A 23610-nucleotide genomic window follows, 5' to 3' on the forward strand; every position below is an offset into this window, starting at 1 on the left:
GAAAAGTGCGTTCTATAGGGTGAAAAATACAGTAACCTGTTCCAGTACTTTTGGGTTTTGGTGGGTCCGTAACCCGAAAAAACACAACCTGAAGCGTCTGTAACCCGATGTATGACTGTACAGTGGTACCTCGGGCTAAGAACTTAATTCGTTCTGGAGGTCCGTTCTTAACCTGAAACTGTTCTTAACCACTTTAGCTAATGGGGCCTCCCGCTGCCACCGCCGCGCCGCCACCAGCCGAATTCTGTTCGCATCCTGAAGCAAAGTTCTTAACCCGAGGTACTATTTTTGGGTTAGTGGAGGCTGTAACCTGAAGCGTCTGTAACCCGAGGTACCATTGTACAAAGGACAGCTGCAAGTACGATCATCTCAGCTCAAACTGCACCAGAATTCTAATAACCAGGTGGCCTGATGGGCCTCCAAAGTTGTGGGGATGCCAATGAGACAGTCCTATATAAGCTCCATCATTTTTGACATCAAAGAGGGTGCTTGCAGCAAGGCCTCTGCTCTTTAAAATATGGTGAGATTAATATGGAAAGAGACATCCCTGCAAGCTGGTTAAGGGCTCAGCCTGCAATCTTGTAAAACAAATGCAAAGTGTTTTTTTTTTAAATAAAGTTTTACACAAAAGCTACCTATAGAAATATAGAACCAATAAGAGGGGGGGGGGACTAGATGGGTTCATCTGAATTAACTGCCCATACAGCAGTAGTGATGTATGGAAGTGAGAGCTGGACCATAAAGAAGGCTGATCGCCGAAGAATTGATGCTTTTGAATTATGGTGCTGGAGGAGACTCTTGAGAGTCCCATGGACTGCAAGAAGATCAAACTTATCCATTCTGAAGGAAATCAGCCCTGAGTGCTCACTGGAAGGACAGATCCTGAAGCTGAAGCTCCAATACTTTGGCCACCTCATGAGAAGAGAAGACTCCTTGGAAAAGACCCTGATGTTGGGAAAGATTGAGGGCACAAGGAGAAGGGGACAACAGAGAACGAGATGGTTGGACAGTGTTCTCAAAGCTACCAACATGAGTTTGACCAAGCTGTGGGAGGCAGTGGAAGACAGGAGTGCCTGGCGTGCTCTGGTCCATGGGGTCATGAAGAGTCGGAAATGACTAAATGACTAAACAACAACAGCAGCATTGAACATGAACTGGTAGCAGGCAATTAATAAAGGGTCTAATTAGTGATGTGTATAGATGCTAGGGGGACGTGGGTCTAAACCACAGAGCCTAGGGCTTGCCAATCAGAAGGTCAGCGGTTCAAATCCCCGCAATGGGGTGAGCTCCCATTGCTCGGTCCCTGCTCCTGCTAACCTAGCAGTTTGAAAGCACATCAAAGTGCAAGTAGATAAATAGGTACCGCTACGGCAGGAAGGTAAACGGCGTTTCCGTCGCTGCTCTGGTTCGCCAGAAGCAGCTTAGTCATGCCAGCCACATGACGGAAGCTGTACGCCGGCTCCCTTGGCCAATAAAGTGAGATGAGCGCCGCAACCCCAGAGTTCAGATACACAGGGATTCCAAAGGGGTCCCTTTACCTTTATAGATGCTAGGAGAGGATAAATTTATTGATTAATATCCTTCCTTCCTCAGGTCTGTGAGTTCAGCAGAGTGCATCTCTTAAGATGGTGTCTGAGCAATGGACCTACCTACTAGGCACAGGTTTTCTGCCTGTATTTTTCACTGTCCTGTCAAGCTTCAATAAATTCAATGGGGGTGGGGCACAATACTTGAGTAAAAGAGTATAATACTCACCACCTGGTTTTCTATAAATGTTTCCAGCATGTGCCCCCCCCCTTTTTTAGCATGTAAATATTTGCTTCAGGCCACCACACCAGTTGCATGTAGTACCATCAAAATTAGCACCTTTTCCCACGCTACTTTATCCTACGTTGCACAAATGGAAAATAGCCCATGGAAGCAGGGTAGAAAGAGCCATGAGCTGGGGGGGGGGGTGAAGCGGGGTGTGTGTGTGGAATAGCATGAGACCCAAAGTCAAATGAGAGGCTTTCTTGTACTCCTTATGGCTAAAAACAAATCAGGTATACTTTCTTCCCTCTCGGAGAAGAATTCATCAATAACTGCTTGCAGAGAGCGGGGATCACATAAAGGGGTTCTTTGTCACTGCCAGCAGCCAGGCAGTCACAAATCACCCATGTGATGATAATGCCAGTGCATTTGTGCTTCGCCATGGGCTGATCTTGCATTCAGATGACTCAAGATTCCAGATGTCAAAGGTCTATTATTCTCGAGAGCGATGAAGAGATCTCTGTCCGTGTTAGCTAATCCCTTCGGAGCAGGCAGTTGCAGAAAAAGTAATATTAATAACTGAGCAGTTCATAAGGTGAAAACATGGGCTTGATCCTGGTCTTTGTTTTGCTAGGGGGTCCTTATTAGTATGCTTGTATAAATTCCAAATTTGCTATACTAACTGCCCCCTCCCCATTTTAGCTCCTATGCAGCTGGCAGCAGACCTCTGCTTACAGATCTATTTCTTTTTTTAAATCCTTTTTTGTTTTTGTCTGGTAACACCCAGCAGAAGAATTTCTGCCAGTACCATGCTACTCCTAATTGCTGAGTGAGGTCAATCATTGTGTTGACCCGGAAAAGCGAGCTGGTTTGGAAGCCCTGCTTGCGGCAAACGATGGCCAAGATGACCCTGGAAGCAGCTGTAGCATGGAGCTCATCTGCATTTCACATTATTGGAATATTATTGGATATTTTGCTATGCCCCAGGCATAGCTAAAGGGGGAGGTGATGGTTAATACCAGCCACCTTTGTTCCCAGGTGACATAGCCTACCTGGGTCTATAAAGGTTGTGTGTATCTTCACTTGGGTGCCGACAAGCCATCTTCTCGCTACAGAATCTTTTCCACCGAATGCTGTGAGGAGGAACCTTTGGACCTTTGCTGTAAGTTTGTACCTTTTAAAAAATAAAAAGTTAGGCCTGATCTCTCATCTTTCTTTGGAATCCCTGTGTATCTGAACTTGCGAGACCACTACTCATTCAGTCAGCTCCAGTGCCAGATTTATGTATAAGCTAAACAATCTATAGCTAACCCCCCCCCCCATTTAAAAGAAAAAAACATGGATGTACGTTTCCAAAATATAAGATAAAAGACAAATAAAATAAAACCTACATACAGCAACAGGGTTTTCTGTTGTGTAGGCTCCTATGATGTAAGTAATGGGCCCTGCCTGCTAGCCTGCTCCCTAAAATATCACTGGTTTGCTATTATTATTTCATGTTATAGCAAGTTTCTAGAGACTAGATTATGAGACTTTGTAGATTGTGTTTCTAAAGGAACTTTTGTTATTTCCAAATGCCAATGTGTTTGCATTATTAAGTTTGATATGAATAAAAAATCATTTTAAGTTAGAGCTGAATAATTATTTCACTATTAATATACTTCTTCGTAATTGTATTTGAGTTCAACAATTACTTTGATAAAATACATATTTGTTATGTGCAAATGGCTTTAGATACCTATTAGGTCCATAAGTTACCATATAGCATATATTCAACACAAAAAACAGTGACAATTTGTTGTTGACAAAGGACAGCTGGACATATAAAGGGGCCCATTACCTTCAGTAAATTAGGGCCTCATCAAACCTAAATCCGGCCATGGTCAGCTCCTGTACATGAAATAGGAGAAGGTTCATTTTGTCCTTCATTTCTATACAGCTTTATATTTTTAAGGAAAAGAAAAATCTCAAAAACAGTTTACAACATGTTAAAATGTCGAATGAAACTATCTGGAATAAAACGTTACTGAAGAAAGTCAACTATAAACTAAAATAATATCTTAAAATAGGGTTGCCAAATGTCCAAATTTTCTGGGGGGAATTTGAGGAAATCGCCAAAATGTCCAGGTTTTTGAAACTCCACCCCCCCCTACAAAGGTCAACTTTTACTTCTTTAAATATGGCAACCCTATCTTAAAGATTACAAATAACGCATTACAAAGGAGGTCAACTACAAAATGCACATTTGACGGACAGCGTTAGCAACAAAATGAACTTAAAACATTTCCAAAAAAAAACATTACTAAAGGAAGTAGAATATGAAATGCACATTTAAAACAGCATTTATTCCCTTTCCTTTCAAATAGTTCTTCCCTTTCCTTATATTTGACTGTGAGCCTTCAGTTGTTTGTAGTATGGTTAGTTTTCAGATGAAACAAAACATGTTATTTTTTTAATTTTCCTCTCTAGAGGGAGCTCCAGTAACATGTCACCTTTACCATCTTGTCTGTGCTAGATGCAAAGATGTTATTTAAATGTGAGACAATTACTTCCTTCATGTCTGATAAATGGTTCCAGTGGATACATATTTGTCCCAAACACATTTTAGCCTTTGCATTATATTACTGCCAAGCTCTTTTCCATGCTAATAGCGTAATATTCCCTTTGTGAGTCCCAAGGGTGCTAACTTTTGCTTTGGACAAGCAGGAGACTAGACTGAGGAACATTATGAGGGCATAATGGATGTAGGGTAATTCTGTAGTGAGCAATGTAACACTCATAAGCTTCTTTACATATTTTGTGCTTCAGCTAATATTATTTGAACTTCCATTACTATACCCCAAAACTCCAAAAATTTTACTGACATAATCTTCCCTACAAAAATAATCGAGAAAAGTATGTCACAGGTAGAAGAATTTTTTTTATTGTGTTTTAAAAGATGTGACCAACCTCAAGAATTTATGTGCAACTTGTTTTCTCTAAAACGATTGTCTTCTCTAAAAGTATGATTTATTTATTTTTTTAATCCATCTTCAGCAATATACAGAATGTTTCATGGGCGAGTGTCAAACATATTGTAATGTTTATTGGAAACTGTTGAAAAGAGTTTTCTGACAGAAGTTTAGTGTGACCAACATAACCAGTGTGGGAATTCATTAATAGATACCCACAAATTAATGTCTTTGAAACAAGGCCCATATCACTCTTTACTGTACTATGGATTCACAATTGCAGATTAGCATCACGCTAAAATGGAAGAAGGTGCCATTTCTTCCCTTCCATTTAAGGACAGTCTTGCTATGTTCCTGATGGGGGGGGGGGGAGGGGAGAGAGACTTCCAAACACTGGCAAAAGCCTTTAGGGGTCCCCCAATCTTTAAGATTTATGCTAAATTGGGTTTTAAAATAGGGACTTCTCCCATCGCTTCCTTTTTTTAGTCTGATCTTGCTCTAATGGGAGGGAGAAAGGTAGGGTGTAAATTTAATAATAATAATAATAATAATAATAATAATAATAATAATAATAATAAATAACAATAATTAATAACAATATCTTCATTGTCATTACCCCCTCTCGGGGACAACGAAATTAGTTTATTTATTTATTAATAAATAAATAAAGGCTTATGCACCAACTGCCTGTAAATAAATTCCTTAATTCAAATATTTATTTAGCCCTGTGCATGTAAAGCAACATTTATCCGTCAAACATTTAAGCAGGGTGGCCCCTGAGCGATATGATTTTTGAAGAGTACAAAACCCACACAGAGACGCCAGCTTTCAACCTGCTTGTGAAAATCATCAGAGATCGCAAAGAAAGGAATATACGATAACAACAAGAAGAGAAAGAAAGTAATAAAGGACTGTCCGGATCAAACTGGATAGAACTGTCTAATTAAAGCAGTAATATAAGTGATGCCTGGACTTTTCCGGAGTTTTGGACTCGTGCGGAGCTTGATGTATGGGTACCCTCAACAAAATTTAAAATTTGGCTGTATAATTTGGAACTAATGTGATTTGGATAATGTGATGTGATTGGCCTGTTAATAAAAATTATTTAAAAAACAACAACAACATTTAAGCAGGGTGGCAGAGGGGGGTGGGGAGAGGATGCTACGTAAGGGCTTAGAACTATTATTGTTGCTGTAGCAAGGAATTCAAATTCTTTCTTTTAAATACAATCAGTAATCCCTTCTCTATATGTTTTTGATCAAGCTTTTGCCACACATCATGGCAGAGAAATGAGGCATACAAAATAAAACCAACAAGATAATGGTAGAATTCAGCTGAATACATTGACTTCGCTGTCTATAATGCTTGGTTGGGGCAACCCAGTCAAATGGGCAGGTAGTAATTATAATAACAACAATAAGAAGAATAAGTTAATTTTAAGTCTTCTGTATGACTAGAAAGCAGAGAAACAGTAAGAATAAATTAAGAGTGCCCTTCTAGCACAAACTCCTGACTTAAAGCATCACCAACGTACTACAGATAAAAGTATGCAATATTTACAATGCAATCTTATGCATGTTTACTTAAAGCAAGTCCTACTATGTTTGGTTGGGTTTACCTCCTGGCAAATGTGTATAGGATTAATGCTTAAAAACTGTCGTTAATAGTATTGCTGCACAAAACCAGTTCTACAAGTTTAGAGGGCCTTCTCGGTAGTGGCGCCCTCCCTGTGGAACGCCCTCCCATCAGATGTCAAAGAGATAAATAATTACCTGACATTCAGAAGACATCTTAAGGCAGCCCTGTTCAGGGAAGTTTTTAATATGTAATGCTGTACTGTTTTTAACACTGATTGGGAGCCGCCCAGAGTGGCTGGGGAAACTCAGCCAGATGGGCGGGGTATAAATAATAAATTATTATTATTATTATTATTATTATTATTATTATTATTATTATTATTAGTTATGGGGCTCAACATTAGCAGTGACAATAGCACAGCTTCTTCTATATATTAACTTATATGATGAATTCTGCATATAAGTTAAATAAGCAGGGAGACAATATACAGCCATATCGTACTCCTTTCCCAATTTTGAACCAATCAGTTGTTCCATATCCAGTTCTAACTGTAGCTTCTTGTCCCACATAGAGATTGCTCAGGAGATAGATGAGGTGATCAGGCACTCCCATTTCGTTAAGAACTTGCCATAGTTTGCTGTGGTCGACACAGTCAAAGGCTTTTGCATAGTCAATGAAGCAGAAGTAGATGTCTTTCTGGAACTCTCTAGCTTTCTCCATAATCCAGCACATGTTTGCAATTTGGTCTCTGGTTCCTCTGCCTCTTCTAAATCCAGCTTGCACTTCTGGGAGTTCTCGGTCCACATACTGCTTAAGCCTGCCTTGTAGAATTTTAAGCATAACCTTGCTAGCGTGTGAAATGAGTGCAATTGTGTGTTAGTTGGAGCATTCTTTGCCCCTGCCCTTCTTTGGGACTGGGATGTAGACTGATCTTCCCCAATCTTCTGGCCACTGCTGAGTTTTCCAAATTTGCTGGCATATTAGGTGTAGCACCTTAACAGCATCATCTTTTAAATTTTTAAATAGTTCAGCTGGAATATCATCACTTCCACTGGCCTTGTTATTAGCAGTGCTTTCTAAAGCCCATTTGACTTCACTCTCCAGGATGTCTGGCTCAAGGTCAGCAACCACACTACCTGGGGTGTACGAGACATCCATATCTTTCTGGTATAATTCCTCTGTGTATTCTTGCCACCTCTTCTTGATGTCTTCTGCTTCTGTTAGGTCCTTACCACTTTTGTCCTTTATTATGGTAATCTTTGTACAAAATGTTCCTTTCATATCTCCAATTTTCTTGAACAGATCTCTGGTTCTTCCTGTTCTGTTGTTTTCCTCTATTTCTTTGCATTGCTCATTTAAGAAGGCCTTCTTGTCTCTCCTTGCTATTTTTTGGAAGTCTGCCTTCAATTTCCTGTATCTTTCGCTATCTCCCTCACATTTTGCTTGCCTTCTCTCCCCCCGTTATTTGTAAGGCCTCGTTGAACAGCCACTTTGCTTTCTTGCATTTCCTTTTCATTGGGATGGTATTCATTGCTGCCTCCTGTATAATGTTACGAGCCTCCATCCATAGTTCTTCAGGCACTCTGTCCACCAAATCTAAATCCTTAAACCTGTTCCTCACTTCTACTGTGTATTCGTAAGGGATTTGATTTAGATTGTATCTTACCGGCCCAGTGGTTTTTCCTTCTTTCTTCATTTTAAGCTTAAATTTTGCTATAAGAAGCTGATGATCTGAGCCAAAGTCAGCTCCAGGTCTTGTTTTTGCTGACTGTATAGATGATGACACCAAAGGTGTCATGGGGCTTTGAAGACACTCGAACTCAGGACGCAAGGGAGAAACGTGCCAAGAGGAAGGCACGCTTGGCAAATTCTCACCATAATCAACTCCCGCCCAGAAACCAATCTCCCCACTGTGGAAGGACGTGTGGATCCAGAATTGGCCTCCACAGTCACTTACGGACTCATTGTTAAAACAGTGTTTATGGAAGACAATCTTACTCGGCTACGAGTGATCACCAAAGAAGACATAATATGCTTGACAATCGGTCAGTGTAAATGAATTCTCTGTGCCCTCACATCTGCAAAAATATTGATACTGCTACACTGGAAGGACAAAATATACCCCCCCTCAAACAATGGTAGGTGACATGACAACTCTTGCAGCCCATGAAAACAGATCGCCTTCAGACGAAGATTATGCATGGACAAATTGAATGAAATTTGAAATGTATTTGTTGAAACCATAGCGGCACATGGGTTAACATATGCTTGAGGGAAACAATAAGTTTATCCATCTACATATATACTATATAGCTTTTAGCCTTAATTATATTTTATGGTTATTTTGCTATTGCTGTTTTCCTCTGCTTTTAAAAATATTTTAATGTATTCTCTTCCCGTCCTCTATTCTTTCTGCTTTACTTTAATTTACTATAAATTACTATAGTAATACCAATATATATAAGTTCTTAATATAAATCTCTGGCCATTTCCTCTACTGTCATAGAATCATAGAGTTGGAATAGACCACAAGGGCCATCGAGTCCAACCCCCTGCCAAGCAGGAAACACCATCAGAGCACTCCTGACATATGGTTGTCAAGCCTCTGCTTAAAGACCTCCAAAGAAGGAGACTCCACCACACTCCTTGGCAGCAAATTCCACTGTCGAACAGCTCTTACTTGTCAGGAAGTTCTTCCTAATGTTTAGGTGGAATATTCTTTCTTGTAGTTTGGATCCATTGCTCCGTGTCCGCTTCTCTGGAGCAGCAGAAAACAACCTTTCTCCCTCCTCTATATGACATCCTTTTATATATTTGAACATGGCTATCATATCAACCCTTAACCTCCTCTTCTCCAGGCTAAACATGCCCAGCTCCCTTAGCCGTTCCTCATAAGGCATCGTTTCCAGGCCTTTGACCATTTTGGTGGCCCTCCTCTGGACACGTTCCAGTTTGTCAGTGTCCTTCTTGAACTGTGGTGCCCAGAACTGGACACAGTACTCCAGGTGAGGTCTGACCAGAGCAGAATACAGTGGCACTATTACTTCCCTTGATCTAGATGCTATACTCCTATTGATGCAGCCCAGAATTGCATTGGCTTTTTTAGCTGCCGCGTCACACTGTTGGCTCATGTCAAGTTTGTGGTCAACCAAGACTCCTAGATCCTTTTCACATGTACTGCTCTCAAGCCAGGTGTCCATTTGTCTTTCTTGACAAGTCACGTACGCAGCCCAGTTGTTGCCAGGCAGGCATCCTGGGTCATCAAAGATAGTGGGCAAGCTTCTTTGATGTAGCTTTTCTGATATGTTAATCTTAGGATGTTAATCTTAGGGCCAAGAAACAGGTTTCACATAAAGGTGATAATGATCGCTGTCCTCCTGGCCATCCTTCTTATTATGTATATTGCTTGTTTATCACCTTCGGGGTTGCCAAATGCTCTCCTTTGTAGTTCTGTTCTTTGTTTACCCCAGAAATATGTGTGCTTAATTAGTTTTGGTAGTTTCACTTTATCCCCACAGGGATTTGTGGAAATGATCAGAAGAAATCTGATTGGTTCTTATGAACACTCTGTTCTTACTGAGCACTCTGTTCTTTTGTGAATAAAACAAGGTGGGCCGAAGGGTGGAGAGAGAGACACAGACAGAGATTATTATACGCACCCTTCCCAGAGTCTTGCTGGTTCAAGCCTCTGTGTGTATTCTTATTAATCAGAGTTCAATCCTTCCTTTACTTTGGGAACGCCTCACCCAGTATGACTGAGAGCTGCAAGAGTCACATGCAGAGCCAGATCACCCATGAGGTGAGGCAGTGGTGTAGCATGGGTTGCCAGTGCCCCGGGGCCACACGGATGGGAGGTGGGGGGACAGACAGAGTACACATATGCATTCAACTGCCTAATGGTATCTGTGTCACCCAGGAGATTGCAGCCGCAGAGATAAGAAAAAGTTGTTTTGTTGTCTGGAGAGGTCACTTCCTTGTTTGCTGCATCAAGGCAACACTGGGTGTTGGAATTTTGGGCTCCTAACAATTTCGCGCCCAGGGCAACCCACGCTACGCCACTGAAGCAGGTTGAAGATTTCACCCGATCTCAACAGAACCTGCCACAGTGCAACGTAGGTAAGGGATGCGTTGGTAGGGGCGGCAGCTGGAGGGCACTTCCTGTTTTGCCTCAAGTGGCAACCCGGGATGTACCACCGCTGGTCATATGGCCTCAGGAGCAGGGCTAAAAGCAGTCTCCCTGCACCCATGTTGGTTCTCCCCCCCTCCTTTTAAAGTCTGAATAGAGTAAATAGTGCATCATGCCAAATCCTTATAAATTTTATAATATGGCGTCATATAAGAGGGGAAGATTTAAAGCACAGTCTGGTTGTCACGGTCTGGTTCACGGGCGATCAAAGTCCCGGCAGGGGACGTCAGGACCGGGGGCAAGATGGCGGGGTGGAGCAGGAAGGGGGGGTCCAGAAGCCAGGAGTCAGGAAGCCAAGGGTCCGAGGGTCAGGAAGCAAGGAGTCAAGGGTCCAGGATGAAGAAGCAAGGAGTCAAGAAGTCAGGGGTCCGAGGATCAAGAAGCAGGGAGTCAAGAAGCCCGAGGTTCAAGGATCAGGAAGTAAGAAGCCAAAGGCAGGAAGCGTGTTGCTGTGGCAAAGAGGCGAAGGGAAATGCTGACCTTATATCCCTTCCTGGCTCTTGCCACCAGGTGCTGTGAGTTACCAATCGGCCTCACCTGTGTGGCCGCGCCTTGCCTCTTCAGAACAAACTTAGGAAGACCCCAGTCCTGCAAAGTCCTATTGGTCACAGGGCCTGGCTCCTGCACACACACCTGACACTGGTGGATGGAAAACTGGAGATGTGATTTCCCTCCGCTCATGGTTTTCTCTTGAAAACTACTTCTAACCAGCCAGCTTACTTCTACACATGCAGCCCCGACAGGAGAAAAATGACTAGAATGTAGAGATTCTAAGGCACAGAAAACAGAAGACCCTCCAGCCACACTTCATCCTCCCTGCTGACCATCGCCCTGCAATTTAGGGAGCATCCATGTTGACCCAATTCTGCCCCATGAAGCAAGAGTTTTGAAATTCGCAACTGGTGGTGCAATATGAGAAGGGATACACTATCAAATAACATGATGTGCACCCATGAGTGGGAAGAGCTGCCCACGGGGGTAGGGCAAGCGTCCCAGGGTAGTGGTGTGGTGATGTCACCCCCCTCAGGGATAGCACCCAGGGCGGACCGCACCCCCTTCCTCCGCCAGAGGAGCCTCTGTAACATATTGTCCTGGGAAGATTGGCTCTAGGCCTACTCTTCTTAGAATAATAATAGTTGCTTGGATAAGCCTACCTGCAGTTTCTCTGATCTTAAAAATGTTGCGAAGGGAAGGATTTCATAACACATCATGTTGCAGACGGCTTTGAGTTTGACTTCCTCGTCCTTCCCACTGCTTTGGCAGAGCTCAGATAAAATATTAGAAGAATGAGCACAATTATTTCTCCTCAGAAATACACGTGTGCCTCATTTCTCAGAACTTTGTGGCGCAGAAATGTGGAAAATGCTTCCTTTAAAACAGTGAGGATTGGGTCTGTTACATCTACCTCCCTGAAGCTCTGACTCCCTGACTAACACTTGGTTGCTAATTATTTTAACTGTTTAGAATGGAGCAATTGTTGTTGTTGTTTAGTCGTGTCCGACTCTTCGTGACCCCATGGACCAGAGCACGCCAGGCACTCCTGTCTTCCACTGCCTCCCGCAGTTGGTCAAACTCATGTTACTCACTTCAAGAGCACTGTCCACCCATCTCGTCCTCTGTCGTCCCCTTCTCCTTGTGCCCTCCATCTTTCCCAACATCAGGGTCTTTTCCAGGGAGTCTTCTCTTCTCACGAGGTGGCCAAAGTATTGGAGTCTCAGCTTCAGGATCTGTCCTTCCAGTGAGCACTCAGGGCAGATTTCCTTATGAATGGATAGGTTTGATCTTCTAGCAGTCCATGGGACTCTCAAGAGTCTCCTCCAGCACCATAATTTAAACCCCTTCATGGATCACTGCCTTGCTGTGGCGAAGGGGCTTGAATAACTCAGAGAAGCTATGACCTATGCCGAGCAGGGCACCCAAGATGGACATGTCATAGTGGAGAGTTTTGACCAAATGTGGTCCACTCCAGTATCCCTGCCCAGGGACGCGGACTTATAAAAAATATTGGGGGGGCCCGGGAAAGCTCATGAATAATAAATAAGCTCATGAATATGCAAATAAAGTGGCGCCGCCTCCTCGTGAGCGAATAGGGGAGAGCGTGCTGCGCCTATTAATCAGCTCCAAAGGAAATTGGGTGGAGCTTTTGCTCGGGAGGGAGGGCAGGAGGCATGCAGCCCGCCCCTCCCTGTGCATTTTGGGCTGGGGGAGGGGCGGCGATGGCGCTCTGCTGGAGGGGCGCCGGAGATTATTGGGGGGGCGGAGCCCCCCCAAACGAATTTTTGAGGGGGCTCGGGCCCCCTCAAGCCCCATGGAGTCGGCGCCTATGTCCCTGCCAAGAAAACTCCATGGACAAAGACAACAGGCAATGGAGCAATTAAAATTAGTTTAATTCATTCTCCTGTTCGTTTTAGGAATTTATATGCTGCCCTTTGATTATATTTTTTTCAGGGCAGCTTGCAAATGAAAGAGTGTCACACACCGCTCCAATCTCTGAGCAGTCTGAGAATCCAGGGGTTCCATACCTAAGGTCCATGGAAATGAGGCACTGCAGAGACTGTGGTGTCTTTATGATATATGGTTTATTTAACATGTATACAACCTGAGCCTACGTTGGAGGGGTTCACAGAATTAACACCCCAAGAGGGTCTTGCTTCTCACATAGCCACAGAAGCCTTGGATTCAAACATGAATCCACCATTGTGCTCTCTCCCTCTCCAGCTTGCTGCGTTTAACAAACTGCAACCTCTTACCCCTAGGTCACATCACCACCACTGCAATCCTAAACTCAACTCTGCTATCTCAGAGCTGAGGGAGGGGGTCCCTTCCATTTTCCACACGGCACAGAAAGCCATCTCTCTGACTTTCCTTTGTCTTTGGTTAATGACTGATTTACCAGGTGATTTCCTGAATATGGGAAGTTAGTTCAATGGCTTAGCCTGTATCTTAACACTTGGCTAAATCCACCTATTAGACACAGGAAATTAGGGAAATCTGACACTCCCAAACCCTGGCACCCCCAACTCATAACAATACATAATAAAACAAAGCAGTATAAAAACAGAAATAAAACTGAAGATTTAAACACCTTTTTTTTTTTTAAAAAAAAAGTAATTTTTCCTGCCTGACTGGAAATCCTGTGTACAGTCGAAGTGTGGGGAAAGTGGTAGCTTTTTAGCAGGGAAGAGAGAAATAACTACACATGCTCACTGACATTTCTCTTTATCATCACTTCAGCTGTTCCAGGAGTTTTTTCTGGTGTTTGAGAATAGTAATGGGGCACAGTCACATCAAATTTGTCACGGTAGACCCCTTCCCTGCCTCTATGGGTGATGCAGACACACTGCTGAGCTATGAGCTACAGTACTCAGTAGGAAGACTAAGCACACACTGAGGGCACTGGAAAACCAAGGGCACAAAAAAGATTTTTTTAAAAAACTGGAAAGAATTTGACACTTGATCTTTCGAAAGAAGCGCTGAAGGAGGCATCGTGGCAGAAACAAGAACTTGCTTCGACTATCTCCCCTGCACACTCTTCCTTCATTTCCCCGTTCTTTTTATGACTTATCCCCACGTAAACCAGGGGGCGCCCCACCGACAGCAGATCAAAATAACGCGCCAGGAAGAAGGAAGAGCCCCGGCAGTGTGTTTCACACAGGGCATAATGCACGCGTGCACATCTCGCCGTACATGCAAGTTTTGCGTCCTTGCAAAAAAACCAAAACAAAACACCAGCAACGCGGCTTGCTTTTTTTGAATTGCATCGCCACCAATATCCTCATGTTGTTATTTGCATCCCTCCCACCTCACTGGCTTCCTTCAGACGCATATTTTGCTTTTCCCCGGGGGTTGGTGGGGGGAGCACCCCAGTTTGCCCGTCTCTAGGGACCTTTCCAGGTCCGGCTCTGCGCACGACTCGTGCCAAGAAGGAGCGTGGGCGAGGACCAAGGAGCGCGCAAAGTCACCGCGCTTGACCCTGGCAGGGTGGCGGGCGGGACCAAGCGAAAGAGAAGGAGGAGCGCCGTCTGACATTTCCTGCCCAGGCTACCTTGCGAAGGGACTCCTGAGCCCGCCTCCCGCTCGCGAAAGCAAGGTGGGTTGGCCCCGGCCGGGCGCTTTTAGCCCTCCCGCCGTTGCCATACTACTGCTGCTGCAAGCCAAAGCCAGGCACCCGGGGTCTCCACCATGGAGCGCAGCTCGGCCGCCGTGGGTGCCGTGAGGCGCCTCCGCACGCATCCTGCTCAGCAGCAGCAGCAGCACCCTCGCCCAAACCAGCAGCAGCAGCAGCCGCCGTGGCGCCCGGGCCAGGAGCCCGACGGACTGGACGGGAAGAAGCCGGCGGGCAGCCGGGGAGGAGGAGGAGCGAGGGGCCTCCCGCTGCTGCCGGAGGCGCGCACGGCCCTGCTGCTGCTACTCTACTTGCTGGCGCTGCGCGGGATCGCGCACCTCTCCCTGCGGAGGCTGGTGCAGCCGGCGGAGCGCCGCCCCGGCGAGGATTTCAGCGCCCCGCGCGCCAGGTAACCGCAGGTAGCGGCGGCGGCGGCGGCTCCCGCGCGCGCTTGCCGGGTCCCAGGTCCCTTCTTCCGTGGGGTGCGTGGGTGGGAAGGGTCCAGGGGCAGATGCCCCCCCCCCCCAAATCAAGTACATAACTAACTGAGGTTCTGGCCCCCACCCCAACATAAAGCCTGCCCGCCCCCTCGAACATGAATCCTAGCTGGTCCCTTCCCCCGTCCTCACTGCGTACCTGCATCTCTGGGAGAGGGAGACATGGGCGTAGCCGGGGAGCGGGAAGACGGAGCCACAATACTATTGAAAAGCACTGAAAGTACACAATTATCTGAGGTCCTGTGTGCCGCCCCCTCCCAGCAGAAGCCTCCCCCCTAATGTCCTCAACAACTTTGGAGGATCCCCTAAAAAAAGCTTTGGCTGCTCCCCAACAAAAATCTTGGCTCTGCCCATGGAGAGAGAGGTGGAATGCTCTCCTCTGGGAGGGCCAACTTGGCCCCACGCCCATGGGTGCCCAGGGCCATGGGTTCCATACAGTGTCTGGCCCCGGGGTGTTGGCTCCTACGCCCTCCTCCCAGACTAATGTACTGACAGTGGCGTAGCGTGGGGGGTGCAGGGGAGGCCGGCCGCACCGGGCGCAACATCGGGGGGGGGGGGGCGCTCGCACTCGCAGCTCTCTGCCCCTACTAAAATCCACGGGTTAGGGGGCGCAAATTACTTGCCTTGCCCCGGGTGCTGACAACCCACGCTACGCCACTGTGTACTGATGTACCCTAATGTACTTTGAATCTGATCTAGATAGGAGTTTCAAACGTTGTGTCATTGTGTTCCCTATGTCCTTTTTGATTGTAGTAGCTAGCAATAAAGGATAGCTGCTGGGCCTGTGTACATGGAAAAATACAGTATGTCTTTTTTAGCTATTAAGGTGCCTTTAATGTGTAGGTAGGAACGAACAGGGAGCACTCGTGTTTTCAGAATCTCTGTGGTTTAATTGAACTGTGGCAAAGCCCCAGAAACAGTTTCTGTAATAACATTAATTTTATTATTTATACCCCGTCCGTCTGGCTGGGTTTCCCAAGCCACTCTGAACAGCTTCCAAACATATGTTAAAACATAATAAATAATCAAACATTAAAAACCTCCCGCTACAAGGCTGCCTTCAGATGTCATCTGAAAGTCAGATAGTTTTTTATTTCCTTGACATCTGATGGGAGGGCGTTCCACAGGGAGGGTGCCACCACCAAGAAGGCCCTCTGCCTGGTTTCCTGTAACTTTGCTTCTCGCAGTGAGGGAACTGCCAGAAGGCCCTCGGAGCTGGACCTCATTGTCTGGGCAGAATGATGGGGGTGGAGGTGCTCCTTCAGGTATACTGGACCAAGGCTGTTTAGGGCTTTAAAGGTCAGCACCAACACTTTGAATTGTGCTCGGAAACATACAGTGGTGCCTCGCAAGACGAAATTAATTCGTTCCGCAAGTCTCTTCGTCTTGCGAGTTTTTCGTCTTGCGATGCACGGTTTCCCATAGGAATGCATTGAAAATCAATTAATGCGTTCCTAGGGAAACCGCCTTCAGACCAGGTATGGGGACAGTCTGTCCCCCGACCTCTTCTGAAGGCTGGGGGGGGACAAGGGCTTTTCTTCCCACCCCCAGCATTTTAAAAAACCCCGGGACAGCGGAGGACGTCTCCACTGTCCGGGGCAATCTTAAAATGCTGGCGGGCGGCATTTTAAAATCGCCCGGGACAGCGGAGGACTTCTCCGCTGTCCGGGGTGATTTAAAAGCCCCTGGGAAGGCAGGCAGGGGGGACAAAGATTTTCGCCCCCCGCCCGCCTTCAGAAGAGGTCCTGGACCTCTTCTGAAGGCGGGCGGGGGCGAAAGCCTTTGCTCCCCCCTGCCTGCCTTCCCGGGAGAGCGGAGAAAGGCAGCGCGCCCTTCCCACTGTCCCTCGACTTGGCTAGAAGGCTGGCGGGGGGGGGGGGGAGAAGCCTGCTCCTCCCGTCGCCAGTCCCGCAAACTCGGGGGACAGCGGGAGAGGCGCAGCGCGCCCTTCCCGCTGCCCCCCGACTTGGCTGGAAGGCTGGCGGGGGGAGAAGCCTGCTCCTCCCCGTCGCCAGCCCCGCAAACTCGGGGGACAGCGGGAGAGGCGCAGCGCGCCATCCCGCTGTCTCCCGACATGGTTTGGAGGCTGGTGGAGGGCTTCCTCCTCCCCCAGCCCCGCAAGCTCCCAGAGCAATGCCAAAGCTGCGCGCAGCTTCGGCATGGCTCTGGGTCCTGTTCTGGGGGAGGGGGAAGCTCGGGCTTCCCCCGCCCCAGCCCCACGCCTGGCGGTGGGGGAATAAATTTTTTCCCCCTTTATTTCCCCCCGCCCCCCCCCCCGCCAGGCTTCGGAGGAGGTCCGCTGTCCCGGAGATTTCCCTATGGGCTTTCGTCTTGCGAAACAAGCCCATAGTGAAATTCGTTTTGCGAAGCGCCTCCAAAACGGAAAACCCTTTCGTCTAGCGGGTTTTCCGTCTTGCGAGGCGTTCGTCTTGCGGGGTACCACTGTACTGGGAGCCAGTGTAAATCCTTTAGGACTGGTGTTATATGGTCTCGGCGGCTGCTCCCAGTCACCAGTCTAGCTGCCGCATTCTGGATTAGTTGTAGTTTCTGAGTCACCTTCAAAGGTAGCCCCACTTAGAGTGCATTGCAGTAGTCCAAGTGGGAGATAACCAGGGCATGCACCACTCTGGGGAGACAGTCTGCGGGTAGGGTCTCAGCAGAATTGACCTGTGCCTTTATGGACAGCTGTGAGTCCAAAATGATTCCCAGGCTGCACACCTGGTCCTTCAGGGGCACAGTTACCCCATTCACGCCCAGGATCAGTTGCCCCAAAACAGTACTTCTGTCTTGTCAGTATTCAGCCTCCGTTCTGTTAGCCACCATCCGTCTTCCAACTGCCTCCACACACACACACAAGACATTCACTGCCTTCACTGGTTCCAATTTAAAGGAGAGGTAGAGCTGGGTATCATCCACATACTGATGAACACCCAGCCCAAACCCTGTGATGATCTCTCCCAGAGGCTTCATATAGATGTTAAAAAGCATGGCAGAGAGGATGGATCCCTGAGGCACCCCACAAGTGAGCACCTAGGGGTCTGAACACTCCCAACACCAGGGCTAGGATGTATGAGGTTAGTGGATAACCACAGCAGAAGATAAATTCCACTGAATGAAGTCAGACAAATCCTGCCTTGGCTTCCTAGAATTTGCTACCAGGCTCAGGTTAAGTTACTGACTTTGGTATACAGAGCTCTCTATACCCTGGGTTGCAAGTATTTGAAGAAGTGCATCACCTACTACCTGCTAACCCACGCCTTAAGATCAGTGGAAGAGGCCTTCCTTTTGCCTCCATCAGGGGCTGTTTGCTGTATAACAGCATGGAGCAAGCAAGGCCTTCTCTGCTATGGCCCCCTGTATGTTAAGCTCCCTCCCATTAGACCTGTGGTTGCCTACAGCTTTCAGATGTCTGCTTAGGATGTAGCTCCCCGCCTGCTCCTGCCTTCCTGTGGAAGTGGCTGGTCTTGTGACCGGCCACTTTATTATTTTATTATATTTATTGTTTTAAGATGCTGCTAATGTTTACTGGTTTTATGGTTTTCATTTTAATCCTTGTAGTGCATTTTATTTGATGAAGCGTTGTATACCACTACAGTGGTACGTCTACTTACGTGCACCTCTGGTTATGTATCCTTTGGACACGTACGCAGAAAACCTGGAAGTATTTTTCCGGGTTTCCTGCATGCGCAGAAGTGCTCTACTGTGTGCATGCGCAGAACAGGCACCTTCGGTTGTGAAAAACTCAGGATCCGACCGGAGCTCCGGAACGGATCGCTTCCGCAACTGGAGGTACTACTTTATTGGAGTCGAAAGGTGTGTTATAAATACAATGCGTAATATCTGAGGGGTCATCACTGACTACCGAGAAGATTTGGGATGAAGCGGGCTGTACAGTGGGACCTCGGGTTACAGACGCTTCAGGTTACAGACTCCGCTAACCCAGAAATATTACCTTGGGTTAAGAACTTCGCTTCAGGATGAGAACAGAAATCGTGCTCCGGCGGCACGGCAGCAGCGGAAGACCCCATTAGCTAAAGTGGTGCTTCAGGTTAAGAACAGTTTCAGGTTAAGAACGGACCTCCGGAATGAATTAAGTACTTAACTCGAGGTACCACTGTATCTCGCTTAGTTTGGGAGTTTTGCAGAAGTAGCATGAGGAATTGAGAAGGGAGCAGACAAGATCTTTTGCGCTACTATTTGGAGAGGAAAAGAAGCAGTACAAGACCCTTTCACTACTTCCCCTTTGGCAAAAAAACAACAACTAGTCAGGCTGTATTTCTTCCGGCTGGTTAGTCATCCTAGCAAACGCTTCTGAGTAGGACAACTTGGGGGCATATTTCTGCTAGAACCTCTCTTTCCACATTCAGAAGATGTTAGATAGCAGGTGCATATCTGTGCACACAGTGTTAGAAACTCAGATATGTAAGCTGGGGCCGAATGGCTCCTTGCACCAAGGTTGCAGTCTCCAAAATGGAATGTCTGTTTGCCATTTTGGGACAAGACGGCTGTAAAGTCTTATTTTTCAAATGATGGACTGACTGTAATTGATTATCAGTTAGACAGCTGGCTAGCTCAGAAGACCTTGAGCTAGGTTAAGAACTTAAGAGAACTCCAAGAAGAAAAGTCATTTGATCCAAGGACTGTCCACATATATATTGGCTTATTCTGACCTCTTTTTCTTCCTGGTGACACGGCATTTGTAACGTAGGAATATTCTTCACAACGGTGAGCAGGGCAGTCGGACGGGGCAAGCGAAGTCAAGCTATAACAGTTAGCTGTAACGACATTCACTCTCCTTCTCAGGCTGCGAAGAAAAAGCGCTTTGGTTCCCAAAGTTCATTCCAATTGTGCGGATAAAATACAGTGGTACCTCGGGTTACATACACTTCAGGTTACATTCGCTTCAGGTTACAGACTCCGCTAACCCAGAAATAGTGCTTCAGGTTAAGAACTTTGCTTCAGGATGAGAACAGAAATCGTGCTCCGGTGGCGCGGCAGCATCAGGAGGCCCCATTAGCTAAAGTGGTGCTTCAGGTTAAGTACGGACCTCTGGAACGAATGAAGTACTTAACCTGAGGTACCACTGTATAGCGGATAGAATTCTCCATGGTGGGGTATTAGTGTGTGTAAACAGTCCAGATCCTATGGTTCCCAGGCATGCAACTCCAAATGGTGGAGATCTTCACTTGGTCGCGAGTGGCCGATAAGTCAGTTGGAAAATTTGCCTGCGCTTGTCTGGTTTCAAACTCTGACAGTGCAGGTAAATAAGTTTTACTTTGGGTATTTTGAGCCCATTCATGTTGCTCATAGTTGAAATAGAGTAAGGCAAGAATCACATTGTTATTAGCCACTGTGGGTAGTTTGTGGGCAGTTCCTTTTATAACCTGCTAATCAGCCTCCCAAAATAGAAAAAGCTGTTATGGGATAAAAACTGGCTTGTGTTCCCACAAGGCTCGTAATTAATCAGAAATAAAAAACAAGACTGAGAGCCAAGGGGATGATGATGGGAGGAGGCAATGGTTAGTGTATATTTCTATTCCCAAAGCAGATTACAAGCTGAAACAGACAATAAAATAGACAGCAAAGATCACGCACCTGATCACAATCTAATCCAATACAAAAATAAAATAAAATCATAATGAACGCATAACTATAAAATAAACAACTTATATCAAATATTAAATACCATCAGTTTACACTTAACAGCTTACAGTTTACACTTAACTGCTACAATAAAGAATTACTAAACGACAGTAAAAATTACGAGCAATGCGTAAAATAGCACAAAACATACAAAACCTTGTAAAGGGATCAAATTGAGAGACAAGGGTACACAACTTATAATTTATTCCTTTAAAAAAAAACCACACCTGTTGTTGTCCAATCCAGTGCCTTGTTTCTGTTATGGAAGATATTTAGCTTAAACTTCTATTCAGAGCAAATCCAAAATATAGACACACAGTTCTGGAGTGTAGACAGAGTTTCAGCTGAAGTGGCTTTTATTTATTTATTTATTTATTTATTTATTTATTTATTTATTTATTTATTTATTTCATAAAAAAATTATATTATTTCTTGGTTATAGAAGAAACCTCCAAGTGGTTTATGAAGGCTGCTTTTCTGTAACAATTCAGTATTAGTATAAACAAGGGAAAGTGTCCCAATTTGTATTTATGGGTTCTAGCATTCATTTCATTTTCATTTTTTAATTTGTATACCGCCTTTCTATCTTACAACACTCAAGGCGGTTTACAAGCTGAAGAAACAAAATGTACATCTTCTAACAATCTAATGCAATACAAAAATGTGATAATAAAACATAACTTTAAAATAGGCAACCTCCTTCAAAAAAGTAACATTCAGCAATCATTAGAATAGTATAAAATAATAATATCAGCATATAAAAGTTAAACAGAAATCCACTAAACAGTTACAATAATATCTAAACTATAATCAATAAAACAACGGCAAGCCACAGTACATAAAACAATACAATACACAATGAGAAGGAGAGGGTGGAGCAAGGCTTCTGTTAACATTTTCGCGTGGGACCCATAGAAATGAGTGTGACTGTAAGGAACATGGTATAGAAAAACAACTTTTAAAATATTCTTATCACCTCCTCGTCTCCCCAACACCCACACTTTCCATTCCTTGAGTCAAATTTAGGAGAACCATGTGCTAAAAGTCTGTGTCACTTGTTGCTTCAGTACTCTTGAACCAATCTTGTGCAAGTCACTGCGAATAAATATTTCAGATTCCTAGGTGTACGCTCACATTTCGGGCGACTTTTTGAAACCTGATTACAGTGGTACCTCAGGTTACATACGCTTCAGGTTACATATGCTTCAGGTTACAGACTCCGCTAACCCAGAAATAGTACCTCAGGTTAAGAACTTTGCTTCAGGATGAGAACAGAAATTGTGCTCCGGCGGTGCGGCGGCAGCAGGAGGTCCCATTAGCTAAAGTGGTGCTTCAGGTTAAGAACAGTTTCAGGTTAAGAACGGACCTCTGGAACGAATTAAGTACTTAACCCGAGGTACCACTGTATTGAGTTTTAAAATTGAGCTAAGAGGAAAGCATTGGAACTCCTTTCTAGTGTTTGCATTATTTAAATTTACCATGAGGGAGCTCATCACCTCTTTCATCAAGTTTTAGGTAAAGTGAGCCTTTGAGTTCCTGTTTGTTATTTTCTTATCTCCTCCTGTTTGATGTCAGGCTTTATGGAACTTCCTTTTCCCCTTTTATTTCGTACACATGCACCTCTTTGTAGTTTTTAGCAACAGATCTCCCTTTGCACCTCAAACCTAAACCAATTTATTTGGAACTGGATCATATTGATTTCAGCGTAACACTTCCCAATGCATATGTATAGAATTGCAGCCTTTGGCAGCAATGCTCATAAACTGCCCTAGTTTTAAGTCCTGCTGGTTTCAGCAGGACTTAGTTTCAAGCAACTTTAATTTTCAAGGAAAAGCAGTGCGTTAAATATTTTGCAGTTTGGAGTGTACGACCTTGTGTAACCATCAAACATAAGCAGCATTTTATAGGTGGTGTCTGAAGCAAACACCTGAGAAACTGAAGTGAAAATTATTATTTATCTTCTAATGGAACTCTCCCGGGTAATGACTATACACATACAGGGTTGCTGTGTCGTTTGTGTTATCTGTTAGATTATCTCTGTTTATAAAAAGAAATTGTTGGTTTTAATGTATTTATGCATGCGTATATGTTTTTTGCTTAAAATGTTTTAAGACACTTTTGAGTTGCTATGGGAAAAAAGTGACCAATAAACATAAAAATAGAAACTTTTGATTAATATTCAGATAATGCCCTGGGCATTAAATCAGATGGTTAGTACGTTTCCGAGCACAATTCAAAGTGTTGGTGCTGACCTTTAAAGCCCTAAACGGCCTTGGTCCTGTATACCTGAAGGAGCGTCTCCACCCCCATCGTTCAGCCCAGACACTGAGATCCAGCGCCGAGGGCATTCTGGCGGTTCCCTCATTGCGAGAAGTAAGGTCACAGGGAACCAGACAGAGGGCCTTCTCGGTAGTGGCACCCGCCCTTCAGATGTTAAGGAAATAAGTAGCTATCCTACCTTTAAAAGACATCTGAAGGCAGCCCTGTTCAGGGAAGTTTTTAATATTTAACGCTGTATTGTTTTTAATACTTGATTGGGAGCCGCCCAGAGTGGCTAGGGAAACTCAGCCAGATGGGCGGGGTATAAATAATAAATTATTATTATTATATTAGGGTGTGTTGTGTATATGGAAAGATACATATGGTATATTTAATACAGAGTTGGACCTAGGTTACATCCTCAGTTAAGTATGAAACTCACTGAGTGGGCTTGAGGTAGTCCACATTGGTGTGAGGATAAATAGAATAACCCCACATAGGCGGAAGATTGCCAGATTCCAGTGTTCATGAAATATGAATGGGTTTTTTAAAAATCTCTGGGCATAATCTCTGTAAACATTGGGTGACATCCAAGTTTTGTGTGAGTGGATGTCTTCTTCTTCTTCTTCTTCTTCTTCTTCT

General features: G+C 45.1%; 1 protein-coding gene across 3 annotated transcripts in view; it reads left to right on the forward strand.

Moving 5' to 3' along the window:
• The first annotated feature begins 14560 nt into the window (after positions 1–14560).
• ERMP1 (endoplasmic reticulum metallopeptidase 1) overlaps positions 14561–23610 on the forward strand; it is a 38722-nt gene continuing 29672 nt past the window's right edge. For all 3 annotated transcript variants that reach the window (XM_028713044.2, XM_028713047.2, XM_077921320.1), the window contains exon 1: positions 14561–14978. In XM_028713044.2, the coding sequence (XP_028568877.2) occupies positions 14647–14978 (332 nt within the window). In that variant the 5' untranslated portion in view covers positions 14561–14646. The remainder of the gene's footprint in view (positions 14979–23610) is intronic.

This window comes from Podarcis muralis, chromosome 17 (assembly GCF_964188315.1).
Source record: "Podarcis muralis chromosome 17, rPodMur119.hap1.1, whole genome shotgun sequence".
Classification (NCBI taxonomy): Eukaryota; Metazoa; Chordata; class Lepidosauria; order Squamata; family Lacertidae; genus Podarcis; species Podarcis muralis.